The sequence below is a fragment of the Anomalospiza imberbis genome, chromosome 6 (genome assembly GCF_031753505.1).
Source record: "Anomalospiza imberbis isolate Cuckoo-Finch-1a 21T00152 chromosome 6, ASM3175350v1, whole genome shotgun sequence".
In the NCBI taxonomy this organism is placed as follows: Eukaryota; Metazoa; Chordata; class Aves; order Passeriformes; family Viduidae; genus Anomalospiza; species Anomalospiza imberbis.
This window is the reverse complement of record NC_089686.1, coordinates 56,885,599-56,901,435: the sequence shown is the minus strand read 5'-3', so window position 1 is coordinate 56,901,435 and position 15,837 is coordinate 56,885,599. Positions and strand designations below refer to the sequence as shown.

General features: G+C 37.5%; 1 protein-coding gene across 2 annotated transcripts in view; it reads right to left on the bottom strand.

Annotated features, from left to right (window-relative positions):
• IRAG1 (inositol 1,4,5-triphosphate receptor associated 1) overlaps positions 1 to 11,319 on the bottom strand; it is a 33,226-nt gene extending 21,907 nt beyond the window's left edge. The window contains exons 1-5 of one of the 2 annotated variants that reach the window (XM_068194602.1): positions 10,717 to 11,319; positions 9,515 to 9,703; positions 4,057 to 4,157; positions 2,838 to 2,908; positions 1,331 to 1,504 (exon numbers count right to left, since the gene is read on the bottom strand). In XM_068194602.1, coding sequence (XP_068050703.1) covers positions 1,331 to 1,504; positions 2,838 to 2,908; positions 4,057 to 4,157; positions 9,515 to 9,583 — 415 coding nt within the window. In that variant the 5' untranslated portion in view covers positions 9,584 to 9,703; positions 10,717 to 11,319. The remainder of the gene's footprint in view (positions 1 to 1,330; positions 1,505 to 2,837; positions 2,909 to 4,056; positions 4,158 to 9,514; positions 9,704 to 10,716) is intronic. The other variant, XM_068194603.1, reaches the window with a different exon arrangement.
• Between the last annotated feature and the right edge of the window lie 4,518 nt (positions 11,320 to 15,837).

The window sequence follows — 15,837 nt, the reverse complement described above, 5'->3', positions numbered from 1 at the left end:
AAAAAATATCAAATACATAGCAAGTGAAAGATCATTAAATCTTCTCAAAACTCTGTTATTGATAAAACTTAGAAAATAGAACATGCGAAATTGCAACATCACAGGAATAAAAATATAATTAAAAATCTATATGCAAAAACATATTTTGTATGCATTAAGGAACTTTATCATCTTCAGGACTAGATGCTTAAATTTACTCTTCTCAAGAAATACTAAACAAATACTTTTTTGGTGAGCTTTTATAAGTGAAAGTTTGAGTCTGCAAATGATTGGATTTGATGATCTTAGAGGTATTTTCTCCCTTAATGATTCGTGATCATTTTACCTGATGGAACTGGAAGAGTGAGAGAGTTGCTCCGAGATGTTATGGGTGAAACTTTAGGACTAAGAGTAGGGGAAACTGCTTCATTAGAACAAGAACAAAAACAAAATGAAAAGGTGATTTTACTTTCTAGGCTTGTACCTTCTGTATTGTAAGAATTCAGGTGAGATTAAAACATCAATATCATAGTCATGTGTCCATCCAGAATCCAACAAGTCATTGTAATTGCTAGGTTGTACAAGGCAATTAGGAGTTTGGAGCACGTTTAATGTCTTATGCTTATCAAAAATGGATAAATTTCTATTGATACAGGAAATCCTTGTGCTCCTCAGCTTTCTGGGACTGTAAGCACGGAGGAGACACAGCACAAGATAAGATCCATGAGGAATTTAGGAAAAAAAAAAAGAGGTGATGTACAGCTGTGAGATGTTTTTTTCCCTCCAGAGAATATCAGGCCAGTTTTAAGACAGAACTTTTGTTTGAACTGGCATTTCAAACCAAAATGAGAGTCCTATTTCACGGTAAAAAAGCATTTCGTTCCAGTTTTCCAACACTTCATATAGAAAGAAAAATAATTTCAATTGACATTCTTGAATAAAACATTTTATTCTGCTGATTTAAAGGAGGATCTGGTCCATTTAGCTTAGTTCATGGCTATGTTCAGAATAAGAGACAGTGTAATTGTGTCTGGAGGGAATGTTTTTTCAGTAGGATGAATCTAGGCACTAGAATTTCATTTAACCAATAATTTGTGAGCATTTTTCACTTTTCATTAGAAGTACTTTGTGCTTTCTTGTTACGCTGTTTGCAGTGTAACTTTACACCATTTTACCCTGACACATCTGGGTAGCACAGATGGGTCATTTCTGTTTTATGTGGAACTTTGTAGAGGACATGAGGGATTCTGACTTTCAAATTAACCAAGTGCACGTCAACAGCAGCAATGTATAGATTACAGGAGATGTTTGAAGGAGAATGTAAAATCTGGTTTTCAGGATCTGCCTGTACCTGTGGGTGACTCTGAGAGGCTGCTTCTTGACTTTCTGCCTCTGCGTGTTAGGAACCTCTCACTCACTTTCTTTGCTTCTTCTAACAATTCAAGGTTCTTCTTTTTGTCTTCCTCTGATATTTTGACATCTGGTAGTGGATCATTCACCAGATCAATCACATGTCCGCTATTGTCTGTGTAGAAAACATCAGAATTAGAGCTGGACCTTCCATTTCCAGCTATATTGTGGCATGTGAGAGTAACAAGTTCAAAACAAACCTGTAAATTTATACCTATAAATTTAGTTTTGAGCTTGCATGTAACAAAAATTACTGTCTGCTCATTCCTTATGTTGTTACAATCTCAAGTTTAGAGCAAGTCCTCAAAACCACACGTAACTAAGATTAATTCACTGTGATCAGAAATTCTCTGAATATGTGAAACTGACTTTTCCAGCTGTGCCTCCAATGCAGTTTTTCTAATTTCTAACTAAAAGTGCCATTAGATCCATCTCAACTAACAGTAATGGCATTTCTGTTGTAGACTGGGTTTCTTCATGGAATTTTCATGTTTAGTTTTTCAAGGCTAAGAACCCACAAACTCATCCAGCAAAGATTTATGCACAATAGTTTTAACAATTAATCTAACACTTCATTAATCTGTGGCATTTAAATTGTTTGAAAACACTAAACTTTGAGCATCAATTTTTACAATTCTCCAGCCTACGATGAAGCAAAGAAGGCAGGCAGTTGTCAGAAAAGCCCTGAGTGAGTCAGTATAAATGGCTTTTATGAGCATCTAAAGAACAGTTTGAATGAGGCGGGGGGAAAGTCATCAGATAATATGAGAAAAATATTTTAAAAATTGACAAGAGCCATTACAGACCCATCAGTTTTCAGAAAAGGTAAGGATGTAAGCAAGCAGCAAAAACTCAAGGATTTTTTGTTTGTGGATTTGGAGTTGTTTCACTATTGGTTTTGGATTGATTTTTTGGGGGGGAGGGAGAAATCCTTTGGCTTTAATTTCCTTAAATTTAGTTCAATTTCAAGGATGACAAAAACCATACTTACAAATTAAATATTGTAAAGCAATCTATTTTCAGTGAAATATCTGTTTTGTTTTAAACTCAGATTTGTGTGTTGGAAGTTTGAAAGACAGACTTCCCATGACACTTTCCCTGTGCCAACAAAAGAGAAGCTCAAGTGTAGCAAAACCAGTATTTTGTATTCTTCAAGAAATAAAGCATGTGTATGTTGAGCCTTCTAAAGATGTTAAGCTAATGCACCAATTAACAACGTTCTGAAAGTAACAATGTGTGCTTTTCCCTAAATTGGTCTGCATGCAGTCCACTTACAAATTCATGATCACAATTCAACATCCCAGCAGCGTTCCCTGTGCGTGCATTACACAGTGTGCACAGAGAAAAGAAAATGGTGGTCAATACAGACAGACTCTCTATACAGGTTTTTATTGCATGTCACATTTTCTGAGAATGCATCCTAGTTGAAATGAATAATCACTTCTTACCAACAGAAGTCAGTGAACTTGTTGAATTCCTGGTGGCACGGTTAGAATGTCTCCTATGAGGACTCCGAGGTCTAGAGAGAAAAGTGAACAAAAAAAATTATGGAGTATGGCATCAAAAAGAGGTCCTAATTGCCTATTAAAAGTTAATATTAAAAAGAAAGCCCTATGATTTTAAAATGAAGACAAAAAAGCATTTATTGCAGTTCCTCGCACCTCCAAACAACTGGAAAATGGAGGAGATTGTGGAAAGAAGGAAAATTGCAGAAATTGATCTGACAAAGCAGTTCTAAAATTTGCTATTAATCTCACTCACTGTGAACCTCTTTTCTCAGAAAAAGCCTCTACATTTCTTTAGATTATTACCATGACTTAAAAATCATGTAAGAATGGCATATAGAAAAAAAAAATCCAAAACACAAAAAAAAAACCCAAAAACCAAACCCCAAAAACCCCCCATAAGATGTAGTCTTTCTGAATTGTCACGGCTTCTTAAACTAAATTTTATGGATAAAATAATTCCTTAGGCTCCCACATTGACACTCCTATAGGATCTTTCTAAACTGCAAACCAGGAAAAAAATCTCAAACAACTGCAGAATGTAAATACTGATCCTGCAAATAATTCTGCTTTTGAAGGGCTACATATAAATTCTGACTCTAAACTAATCTTGAAATTTGGAGAAACACACTTTTAAAAATAAAAACAAATTATAGATTTATGAAATATGGTTTTTCCCCATATTTGAAGTTTAGTGGCAGGTCAATAAAATTAAAAAGCCCAGAGATTTATCAGAGTAAATATAATAACTGATACTTAATCGAAGTTTTCAACTTCAAAGAGGATTACTATTTCTATTCAATGACTTACTTTCACATATGCTTAACCTCAAGGTGGTATTCTTGTCCCATCTATGTGAACAGGCCCAAAACTGCTTCAAACCCCATTGTATTACGGTGTTCAAACTAGATATTTAAGTTGTCCAGCTCCATAAGTGGGGTTGCCAGGAAAGTTATTCTGTGTAACTCTATTATTTTAGTCTCAATTATATTCCTGTTCCTCCACCCCACCTCCCAAACATCATTCCCAAAATGCAAAGGCAATATGATCAAATCACAGAGATGCAGCAGTAATATTTTCATACAACATACATTTCAGAGCAATGTTTTAGAAACACAGCCCTTGGAATTTATGGATGGATTGGTAATGCATTATATAGTACCTGTTAACCAGATTTTTATCAATTTCTACATCTGGCGTGACAGCATTCTCTGGAAGAACAATAGAAGGTGTGCTGCATGTTGTCCCTTCAACAGTTGTGTCCTGAATGGTGTGTGAGAAATATAAAAATGTAGTTAAACAGAAATTCAAACCATTGAACATTGATTCTCTGTGTGGAAAACAATGTGTATTTCTCAATTTACCTAAAAAAAGAAAAAGTAATTGAAATAAGAGATAATTAGCTGTAATTTGACAAAACAAACATGAATTAGAGGCCTGTACTTAAATTACTCAAAAGACATGATGGAGACCTGGAATATCTGTTTTCTTTAAAAAGTTCTAATGCATGCAAGCTAAATTCAATAAGCATGGAGCTAATGAGAAAGCTTTAAAAAGGCAGAGAGTCCAGTTTCACACACAGCAAACCATTCCTCTAGTGAAGTACATGTCCAAGAGTTCGGTGAGTTTATGAACTGAATGCAAGAGTGAAAAGCAGCTCTGTATAACAGGGCTAAATTAAGCACACAAACCCTCCAAATTATAGTAATGTATAATGAAATCTTGAAAAAACACAGTATTAAGTGCAAACATGATACCCAAAACCCCAAAAAATAATTTAAAGTTATCTTGTTAAGAGCTCCTCATGGTTTTCCCTCAAATTACTTGGAAACATATTTTTTAAAAATACAATTTAAATATTTAATAAAATATAATTTTTAAAATAAACTGGCAAGCTGGTACTGATTACAGTATGTGCTTGCCTGTTTAAAAATATGAGACCTTTCCCCAAGAACTTAATCTCACACCTTCTGCATAATGATACCATTCAGCTGAAGAAAGGGAATCCATTTCCTGTGAGAGATCACAAGTGGAGATGCATCAAGTTGGCATAAATTAACGTGGATGTCTCATATGTGGTAAGAAAATTATTACTTCTACCCCAAGCACCATATTCAGATTAAAACCAAGAAACAGCTGGAGGGAAAGCTTCCCAGTGGGCTGGTGTCAAGTGACTTGTAAAATTTAAAGAATAATTTGTAAATTCTCAAATCCTAATTGCTTCTGCTAGGCACTGATACATTTAAGAGTTTTGTTCTAGTTTGTTATTTGGAGTCTACAATTTTCTTGAAACTACATCCCAAAGCTTCACAAGAAATTTGTAAGGCAGGTAAGAAAAAGCTGTTGCAATAGCACTATTTTAGGCATTAACAGAATGAAGAATGTAGTAAGACACAGTTCAGCAAGTCAGTTTTAGACTCTGGAAGTGTTCCAGGCCAGGTTGGGTGGAGCTCTGAGCTACCTGATCTAGTGGAAAGTGTCCCTCTCTGTGACATTCATTCTCTGGACAGAGAGACATAATTCTGTCTCTCAGGATTTCTTGGAGAAGCACAGAGAGAAGAAGAGAAAACAATCTTTATCTCTGCTCCTTTGTTTTCTCCATGTGGAATGTGGTATGGAGAGTGTTTACCTGAAGTGATTGCTTGATTGGATTCTGGTGAAGGTTGTTTGGGTTCAGTGACCAATGGGATCCAGCTGTGGCTCGGACTCTCAGCAGAGTCACACGTTTGTTAGTTAGACAGGTAAGTATGTAGAATAGTATAGTATCTCTTTAAATAGTATATTAATGTAGTATAGCTTAGTTTTAATAAAGCTGTCCTTCAGCCTCCTAATCTGGAGCCAGACATCATCATTTCTTCCCTCATCCAGGGCTTGTCACACTTTACTATACCTGTCCATAACAGGGCACTGGAACTGCACGAACTTTAAGGTCCCTTCCAGGTCCCTTCCATCCTAAAACATTCTATTTTATTCCATAAGGAAGCTGACTCTTACTTGACTGCTAATGTCTGTCATTTACCATAGAACTCCTTGCAACATCTCTCCCAGTGCTGCATTTTATTCTTGTTAAAATCATGTATTTTCTGATCAAGTCAAAGGACTCTAGAATTACTTGGAAAATGGTATAATATTAAAATACATAGCATAACCCTTCTACCTCTCAAAGACAATGAAATAGGCCTTGATTTGGACACCTGAGTTAGAATTCTTGCTTCTACTGTAAATAGCATCTTTATTTACAAAAATTAATTTTTTTAAAGCAGCTCCACACTTCCATACTCATAATTCTCATATGAGCTGCCTTGGCAAGTTCCCTTTGTCAGTCACAAGAGAGCAGGATGGGGAACATGCCAAGAAAACACTGAGCAGATTTAAATTTAGGAAAAATATCCTTGTAATTCTGAAAATGTCAGAATCCCAAAGCATATGCGATTCAAATACACAAGTGACATTTTATGATAATAGCTTAAAAGCAATTTTTAGTAATAGCCTTGAAAATGTTAAAAAGTGATGATATATTTTGTCAATGACAAAACTCAGGTGACTCCCCTGCTTGTAGGGCAAAGCAGCTGAATACACATGCACAGTGTTTTATACTAATCTCATGACTGCCAGAAAGCAAAAACTTTTGAATGATGTAACATCAGCCTTGAAGTCACTCAAGCCCATTTTAGGACTCTAAAAACAGCTCATTAAAAATAAAAAAATAAAAAATAAAAAATAAAAAAAGAGAAGTGAAAAAAAAAAAAGAGTTTGCAGTCAAGGCTAGTTCAGGTCAGGTAGAAAACATTAATCCTGGTCAGCAGCAATAGGAGTTCAGCATCTACACAAGTGAAACCTCATGGCTCCTCTTGTCCAAACCTGCATTGTCCAGGAGAGGGGCAGGAAGAGCCAGAGCAGGAAGCTCTTTGCAGGGCCAGCTGGCTCCAATCAAAAGGAATTGTTATAGACTGAGGAGTGCTCAGGCTGCTCCACACAGGCCTTGGAAGAAAAGCTTTAACAGGAAGCTTAAGCTGCCTCACAACAGTGCAGTGTTGTACAACTGCACAGAGATGTCACAGAAGATTTCCATCACTGTTTTATTTGTGTGCCTTTAAACTCTGTTCCCTTGGTAGCTTCCAGCCCCATCTGCTCCTCAGCTATTCCCAACAGTTGTCTCATCTCCTACTACCAGTGCTTCCCTACTACCCAAATCTTTGCTTCCTTTTTGTCCAAAGCCCTCCCCCCGACAAAAATGCAGGGTAAAACTGACTCCACCTCTGTGGCTCAGGTGGGAACTGCCCCACAAGGGTGACCAGGAGCCATCCAGACTTGCAGGGAGGCGTGTGGAGGGTTGAGAGGGTGGCACAGGCAGTTTAGTCCATAACAGAGCAGCCAAGAGGATCAGGGATGGAAGTAGAACCTCCAGACATTCTGGCTGTTAAGTTCTACCAGGCCCTCACTAAGCATATAGATAATGTGCTTTTGAATTTTTTATAATCCAGACAAATTTGGATGATTTTTACATTAACGGGATGGTGAGGGGAGAAGGAATACAAAGATACTCTTCTGAAAGACCTACCATGCCAGACAGTCAGGTGACAGAGCTTTACTGTATAACACCTGAATTCTTCAAAGCACTGGGAAAAAAAAAACCAGGAAACAGAAAACCCACTGCACCTGGCCATATTCTTAGATATTAACTAAAAGTCTGGGCTGAACTTTAGAAAAACACAGGCTGCTTTAAGAAATACTGAAATGAAAACCCACGTTTGTTTTCTCAAAATTAATTTGAGACATAGAACCCAGGTCTTCCCATCATGTAAAAGCATGATCATACTTGAAGCATGCAGAAAGCTACATGTAATGTAAAGTTCACTTTCTTTTTGTCAGAACTGTTTTGCAATCTGTGTGCATTTGGGCATGCAGAGAAAGGGTGGGGAAGAATCTCCTGAAACAGAACAAGGAAGCTGTTAGACACCAGACAGCACTCTAGATGAGACGAAATTCCAAACTTGGAAAATTTTGTTGAGTGGCAGAAAACAAATTCAGCAGCTTTTAGCTCCTTCTGATGCCCTCTCCTTGCTTGCAAGTCCTTATCTCACAATGATAAGCAGTTTTACTTAGAGTGACTTACAATCGTGCTGCAGAACTTGACCTGCAGCAAGAGCCAAGAGTGACAACAGCTACGAACAAGATCAAGTTGGCAAGTGGCAAACCTTAACTAGGCTTATGAGCAGTGTGTTGGTAAAAATCACTCCACTGCAATTTTGTGCCTAAAAATAATAATTTATCTAAAATGAAGCATTTTGCACAGTGAACTGATTCATGAACTATCACATTACAACAGTTCATTTAAAACCTACGTCTAAAAGGCCTGGAAAATGTATTAAAAATGTAATGCTTTTGTATTAGGAGGTTGAAAATTTTCATTTCTCCCACTTGACAAGCACATTCAGGATTAGAATTACTGATGTCTGCTAGATTTTTGCATTTTGCATCTTTGGGTATGTTTTATATAGCAAATCTTTTGTACTAAACCACTTTTTACATAGATGAGTTAAAAAACCCCAATACAATCTTCCTGAGCTAATATATGTTATCAGATGGTAGTCTTGATGAACTTGCATCCAACTGGGGTGTTTATCTTAAGGCAGGAAATTAACACTCAGCACCATGTGCAGTTTAGATGGAAGGCAGGACAAATCAGTGCAGAGCTCACCACTGACAATATTTTCCAACAATGTTAAAGTAGCGGATGTTTTCACCTAAAGTCTGGAATGTAGTGTCCCCAAAGCCAATGACAGTGTCACATCTTTAACTGAGGATGTGCCAGACTATAAATCCTCTTTCTTTACACCAGTTTGCATAAAATTAATGATTTGGATAACCTGTGATTTCTTAATCACAGTGAAGTTCTTTACTTCAGCTAAGCTAACAACTGAAAAAAATATCCAACCCCAGTTTATTGAAGCATAAACTTTTTATCTGTGGTATAGAGATTACTGAAAATGGGGAATACCCATCTGTTACTGATTTTTTATATTTATCTGGAAAGAAAACATGTAAAAACATAGATGCCACACAAATTTGAAGCAAACTGATCAATATGCCTGGAGAGCACCCACCTGCCTCTGTCTAGTTCCAGTGTATGTTCATCTACTGCTTTGGCAAATAAAGCACTGAGAAAGACTACAAACCAAAAAAACCCCATTTCCATCTTTCACATACACAAGTTGCATAACATCCTCTATATCTGTAAAAACAACCCTAGTTGTTGAAGTGTAAGCCTAAGTTCTGTTCTCAAAGTTTAAAGTTTTCTTTAATAACATCAGAAAGGACATTTTTGGACAGCTTTGATATATGTCTGTCTGTTCTGAACCATTTATAAGCCTCCAGTTCAAAATGATAAACAACTGCTTGAGCAATTTAAGTTCTCATCCCTTAGGCTATAAAATATTTGAGGAACTCTAAGGATTTCAACTGAAGGATCATTCATAGCTTCATCAATTAAGCAAAACACCCTAATACAGAGCAACAAATAGATTTGATTTTATAAACCCCTAAATATATACAAACAGGTTTCAGCCTCAGGTTTCCAGCAAGTGTCAGAAAACACCTCTGTAAGTAAGAGAGCTTACTTTGGCTGGAGGAGAGCTGTTGTGCTGGGCCTCTTTTGCTTGTCCCTTGTCTTCAGGTAAGGTTGGCATGGTGGGCAGCGTGAAGCACGTGGAGCTGCAATGTTGACTAAGAGGACCATGCACTGCTGGCAGTATCTGTTTCAAGTTAGCCTGAAGGCATAAGCTCTGGGAGGCCTCGTGATCTGCAGGCTGGGTTAGATGCCAAAAATACAAATCAAATCCATTTAAAACTCTATGCTCAAAAACTGAGATCACTTTACAATAACAAACAGTATTAAGGTTTAAATTAAAAATGCTATCTTGTGTTTTATTAACTAAAGCTTTCAAGGCCAAGTATAAATTAGCAAATGCATTCAAAACAGACAACCTTCTGCTCTTGTTGCTATTTCCATCTCTTTCCTCCATTTTACAATTTTCATTTTGTCACTATGATGTGACCAAACTGCCTTTTCTAAATATCCTCTAAGAAATAAGCAGCATCCTATTATCATATCCTGACTATCACAGAACAGCAGTATCGGCAGGTTGGAAAGGACCACAGGGGTCATCTGGTCCAACCTCCCTGCTCAAGCCAGGTCATCCCAGAGCACATGGAACAGAATTGCATCCAGAAAGTTCTTGAATATCTCCAGTGAGGGAGACTCCACATCCTCTCTGGACAATCTGTTCCAGTGCATAATCACCTGCACAGAAGTTTTTCCTCATGTTCACGTGGAACTTCCTGTGCATCAGTTTTTGCCCTTGCCTCTTGTCCTATTGCTCAGCACCACCAAGCAGAGTCTGGATCCATCCTCTGACAGCTCCCTGCAGATCTACTGACAGACATTGCTGGGGTCCCTTCTCAGTCATCTCTTCCATCATATGCCTACAGAGCATGATCTCAGATCTCAGAGGACCAAAACTGGAACCCTAGAGGGTGGCACTTCTCCTTTGAGCAAGGTGAATTGTGAAAAGTCTTGGTGTACCTCTGCACAAGACAACAAAGTGCAAGACACTTCCAAAGCAAAACAGCAGAAATGCCCAAAGAAGGAAAAAAAAATCACTACCTATTAGCTGAGAAAATTCTCATTATTAGTATCAAGGGGAGGCAATGCATTCACAAGGGTAACATCAGCAGGAAAGCCTGCACCAAAGTCTGAGGATCAGCAGTGCAAAGCTCAAATCAGTCCTTAGAGTGGCAGTGCATGGGTTGCAATACTTACTGTGACACCTGCCCAGGAATCAGGGAGCTGTCCTCATCAGTACATCGGTGTCCTCATGGATGCATCACTGCACTCCCCGGCCGTGCCTGCAGGTCACACACACACAGCTGAGGCCACCTGGTGCACACTCTGGTGTCTCCACTAGGAACTGCTGACTACTGCATTGGAAATAAACCTGCTACAGTTTTCCCTTCCATTTCAGGGGTGGGCAAAGAAAGGTACTCAGAAACATGTTGGTTTACTGAGGCTGCCAATTGCATTTGTCAAAATACATCTGTTGCTTTAAAATAAAAGCAAAAAGAGGGAAAACCATTCACAAGAAACACTGAAGCAGTCTCAGCAGCGACAAGTGCCTGACCTCAACCCTCACAGAAGAAAATCTGGGTTGTAAAACCTACAGAATGTGTGAAAACTTTGGACTACAGAAGCAGCTAAGACCCATGCTTTTATTGGGTTTATTTCACATTATGTTGGAAACTTAATTTTCTCTTTCACTAGAAGAGGAATACAAGGCCATCTCACATGAACTTTAATGCTGAACAAATAGATTGTAAAAATGATCCTACACAAGTATTGCTGTGTTCAGGAAAAAGTAATTCTATAATTGCAGTTCCTCAATAATAACACTGAAAAAGATGCAGCACTTGTGACATCATTATGAAGACCAAGATACAGACTCTTTTTGAACAGTGGGCATAAAGATTTTTAAGAGGAGTGCATGCTGTAGGGACAGTACGTTTCAAGCTTTTCTAGACCTTTTTGTACCTGCTACAGGTGGTTTTCTAATTCTACAAAAGTAAGTGGTAGTTCATGTTTGTATCATGATTTTACCCACCTCTGACTTCAAATAAGAGTAGAGGAAACTTTCTATGAATAAAATCTTTTAAAATGGCTATTAAGGCAAAACAATTAAAGTCCCTAATAGGATGGAAAAAACAAATTTATGATTATGTATATTTGAATAAATCCACAGATTAGACAGACACTGAACATCTGTGTGTTTCACCATTTTTTTTTGTATCAAACCCAGTTACCATCTATCAGCAACACATGAAGCTGAGATGGAAACAAGGTGACTGAAAAATATGACACAGACTCGCTTTTCATCTCTATAAGAAAATCCTGGCATCCTACACAGTTTCTGAGTTTGCAAGAACTCAAATTAAAAAAAAAAAAAAAAAAAAAAAAAGAGAGAAAAAATTATAAATCTGGCTATTTGTCTAATCCCTCTTAGTGTTTGCCTTATGAATTTATTATGGTTCTGATACATTCAACCCAATGCTGGGCCTGAAAAATCAGGAATGTTTCAAGTCACGGCCAAAGCATGCTTGCAGTACTGCATGGAATTGTAGAAGCTATTGCACCAAAGTGGTTTATTCCCAGTCTTAGCTGAGTTCTTAGTACATACTAAACTTAAAAAAGTAATGCAACTTATCTTGAAACAAGAAAGAGCGGTTAAGCACATCAAGTTTCAGTTCATTTTTCAGATTTAAAAAGCAAAAAAATCTTTAAAAGAGAAAGAAATAAATCAGCAAGCTTGTCTAAGAATAGAAAGGGACAAATCCCGAGTTGTGTTGTCCTAGAGATGCAGCACAGAAAGTACAGCCAAGGGAAAACAGAGGGTAGAAAGATGAATTTATGCCACCTTAACAACCCCCAGATTTGGAGTGGACTGAGTTCAGGCTGTCTCCAACACAATTAGAACCCTACTCTGATTTCCTTACAGAGCTATCTTGCAAATAGGAATAAGCTTCAAATCTCTGTGGTGATCAGTAGGAAAATTTCTTCTTTTGACTTTCCATTTTTTCCTAATACCACTCCAGAAAACCCCAGTGCTAAGGACTATATTGGAGCAGTGAAAGCTTACACATAATTACTCATATTCTTAGGCTTCTTGAATCAAACCCCATTTTTGCACACCTTAACTGCATTGCTGCAGTTCACTACACTGCCAAAGTGAGGGGCACTGCATTTTGGTATTTCAGTATAAGGATGTAGTTCAATTAATAAACTATATTATTTAGAACTCCAAAATGATTAACTTTCTGTCTAAAAGCTTAGTTTTAACCTGGGCAGTGTTCTCAAAGTCAGTAGCCCAGATTTTTTAAAGACAATGATGCTTACCCAGCACAGATATCATACATTGTAAATTCAAGTGGATATACCATGCTCTGCAAGGAGTTCTGCCATTTTGTGATCAGTTACTGCCTCCTGATACTGGTAGGGAAGGCAAATGTTTAGAAAAGATGGAAACTTAAATATTAGTGAATAAATGTTCTTCCATCACTGCTGAAGCAACCTTATGCCCCTTTAGCTGAGCAATGAAAACAGCCACAGTAAATGTCACATGGAGTCAAAAGGGATAGAAATGGGAGGCTTTGTAAGAACACTCTACAAGAATTAGAGGAGTTTATATGCATCTCAAAAATGTAGATAGAAGATAAAGAAATGTCCTTGGAAAATTTATGTCACTGGAAGGCACGTTTTTTCTTTTTCAGCAGAGCATTAGGGCAGAGTGCAGCCTTGGAGCTCACAGAAAATCACATCTCTATTTACAAAACCAGCTGACAGCTTTACTGAACCCTGAGCTAGAGTATGTAGAGCTTGACTAGCCTGCTTCTAAGCCTGGCTCACCTGCCAGCTGAACAGCCTTTGGAATGATGCTCCCATTAGCTTTGCCAGGTTTGTCTCCACAAGAACAAACACGTTTCAGTCAAAGAAGGAAAGGATATGTTAACAATACATGCAATACAGTGAGGTACCAACTGAAACACCTGTAATTACTGGCCCTGAAGACACTGAAAAGAGCTTAAAAATACACCTGCACTTTAAAAACAGTCAAGGTATATGAGCACATATTAGCATCCTAGGCACTGAGATCATTTCAAGATCCTGTTATTTCTATTTTTATTTCTTTTTTCTCTTCATTGATCAAGCCCTGTCTGGTCTGTCTCTATCTTATCAAAGAATGTCATTTACATTATTGTACTGTTTTACCAAAGTAAATGATCTCCCCCAAAACTCCATTCTTTCATAAATGACAAAAGCTTCAAAATTATCTTTTAAAACTAAATACTTGTAGATATTAACTCACATGTCACAGGCAGAGTGGATGTGGGTGAAGATCTACAATCTCTGTATGCACAAGCCTTGTGCACCTACAAAATAAGTTAAAAAAACCCCACAAACAAATTACCTATCCAGTTCACCAAATTCTGCTCATTCCCACACTAACAGGAGACAATCTAAACAAAAAAAAAAAGAAAGAAAAATAAATAAAAGAGAGGATGGAGTGCTTTTTAACATTTTGCTCTGTTATTATAAACTTACTGCTTAAAATAGTTAGGAAAAAAATTATACCCTGAGCTCAAATTTGTAGTCAGATACAGATCAGTGAATGCAGAGAACTTTCTTTTACCACTGTGTAGGCTTAGAGTACAATCTCCAGGAAATGGAGATCTGGGAGCTCTATTCCATAAAAGGGAAAAGTATTTAGAGGCCCTTGGCTTTCAGTGTGTTCTCTCTGCAACTTTTTTTACCATAGTAGAGAAAGTTAAGTATAATCACTTCCCTTCCCCTGGCTGAGTCACGGCTGAGTCCGTGGCAGCAAAGGCTCAGAGAAAGGTGCTTCACTCCATCTCCACTGATAGCTAGGCACCTGACCCCAAATGCTGTCAGATCTCAGCAAGGGGACACAAAAAAGAGCAGAAATAACCAGATAAGAAAGAGTTTTATTAATATTTCTTGACTTCATGCTGCCTGCAGTCAAGTCTCATTTGTCAAAACAGGAGTTGCTTGCTCATGGATGCAGCAGCTGAACTGCACAATTCTGAGTGGCCTTTTGTAGCTTTTTTCTTTGTTGCCCTGAAAGTGGTAGTAAAATGTTACCAAATTAAAAAGGTACCTTTTTGCATAGCTGTAAAAATATATGGAATTCACATAACATTTTGAATTTGGTTTTGCAGCTTTGAAGTACTTAAGACCCAGTAAACTTCCTCCAAACAAAGCCTGAGAAAAACAGGGTGTTTTTCTTATGTTTGTACCACAAAAGTGTTTTCAAAGACAAAGCATGATTATAGCATAAGATACACAGTTTGTTGGCATACATTAACCATCCCCTAAAATTTTAAAAACCCAAAACCACAACACATCAAAACAAATAAACCCCCTAAAAACAGATCCAGAATATCTTAATAGAAACACTTTGAAATTTTGCATTAGGACTCCAAGATCTTTGTATAATAGGAAAATTCACTGGGAAAAGGAAAAAGAATCCCACAACTGAAGCTGACTCATGTACATTCTTGCCCTTTGTGACAAAAGGTCCTACATGGAAACTGGAAGACATTTTCTTTATTGTCTGCAACACAGGAAAAATATCGACTAGTAGTTTCCTATTGCATCTCATTCTTATGACAAAGGAGTGGTTTTTCATGTTAAGTACTCAAGTTTGCAAGATATTAAGATCCTGCTTCAGCCAATTTACCAAACTACAGAGTCATAGCCACAGGACAAAAATATGGCATCTCTGTGATAATCTTAATGATCTGAGTTCCACCCACACTAACATCCATTAAACTGGTCAAGGTAAAACCTGGAAGACAAAGTAGTATTTCTGTTTTTAGGATACAGAACAATTCCACTGGGGCATGCAGTGTACATGCAATCCCTGCGTGAATTCAAAAAAATCTGTTTGCATTCTGAGATTCATTACTGAGTGACTTAAATTATACTTCTTAACAGTCAGAACACTTCCAGGTTGCAACCTCAGAGACAAGGGATAAATGTGAATAATTCTGTCACAAAAATATTTCAAAGGAAGAAACTAGAGAAAGCTGAAGGAAAATACAATTTCTAAAAAACTTCCCTCAAACTCAGTGGTTCCAGACTTCTTTGGAACTATAAGCTACACATGTAGGACTTGATTTACAGAGCAGCAGGACAGGAAAGAATCTCCTTTTCTGCTTCCTGTTTTCCTCATAGCTCAGGAACACATAAAACTGGATGGTTTTCAATAATCCGCTTGAATGAGAGAAAGGAAAAGTTAGGTCAGGCAGAAAGTAAAATGTTTTGATGCATTGTCCAGCCTGACATGCATCCTCAGAGAATTTCTCCAGTAAT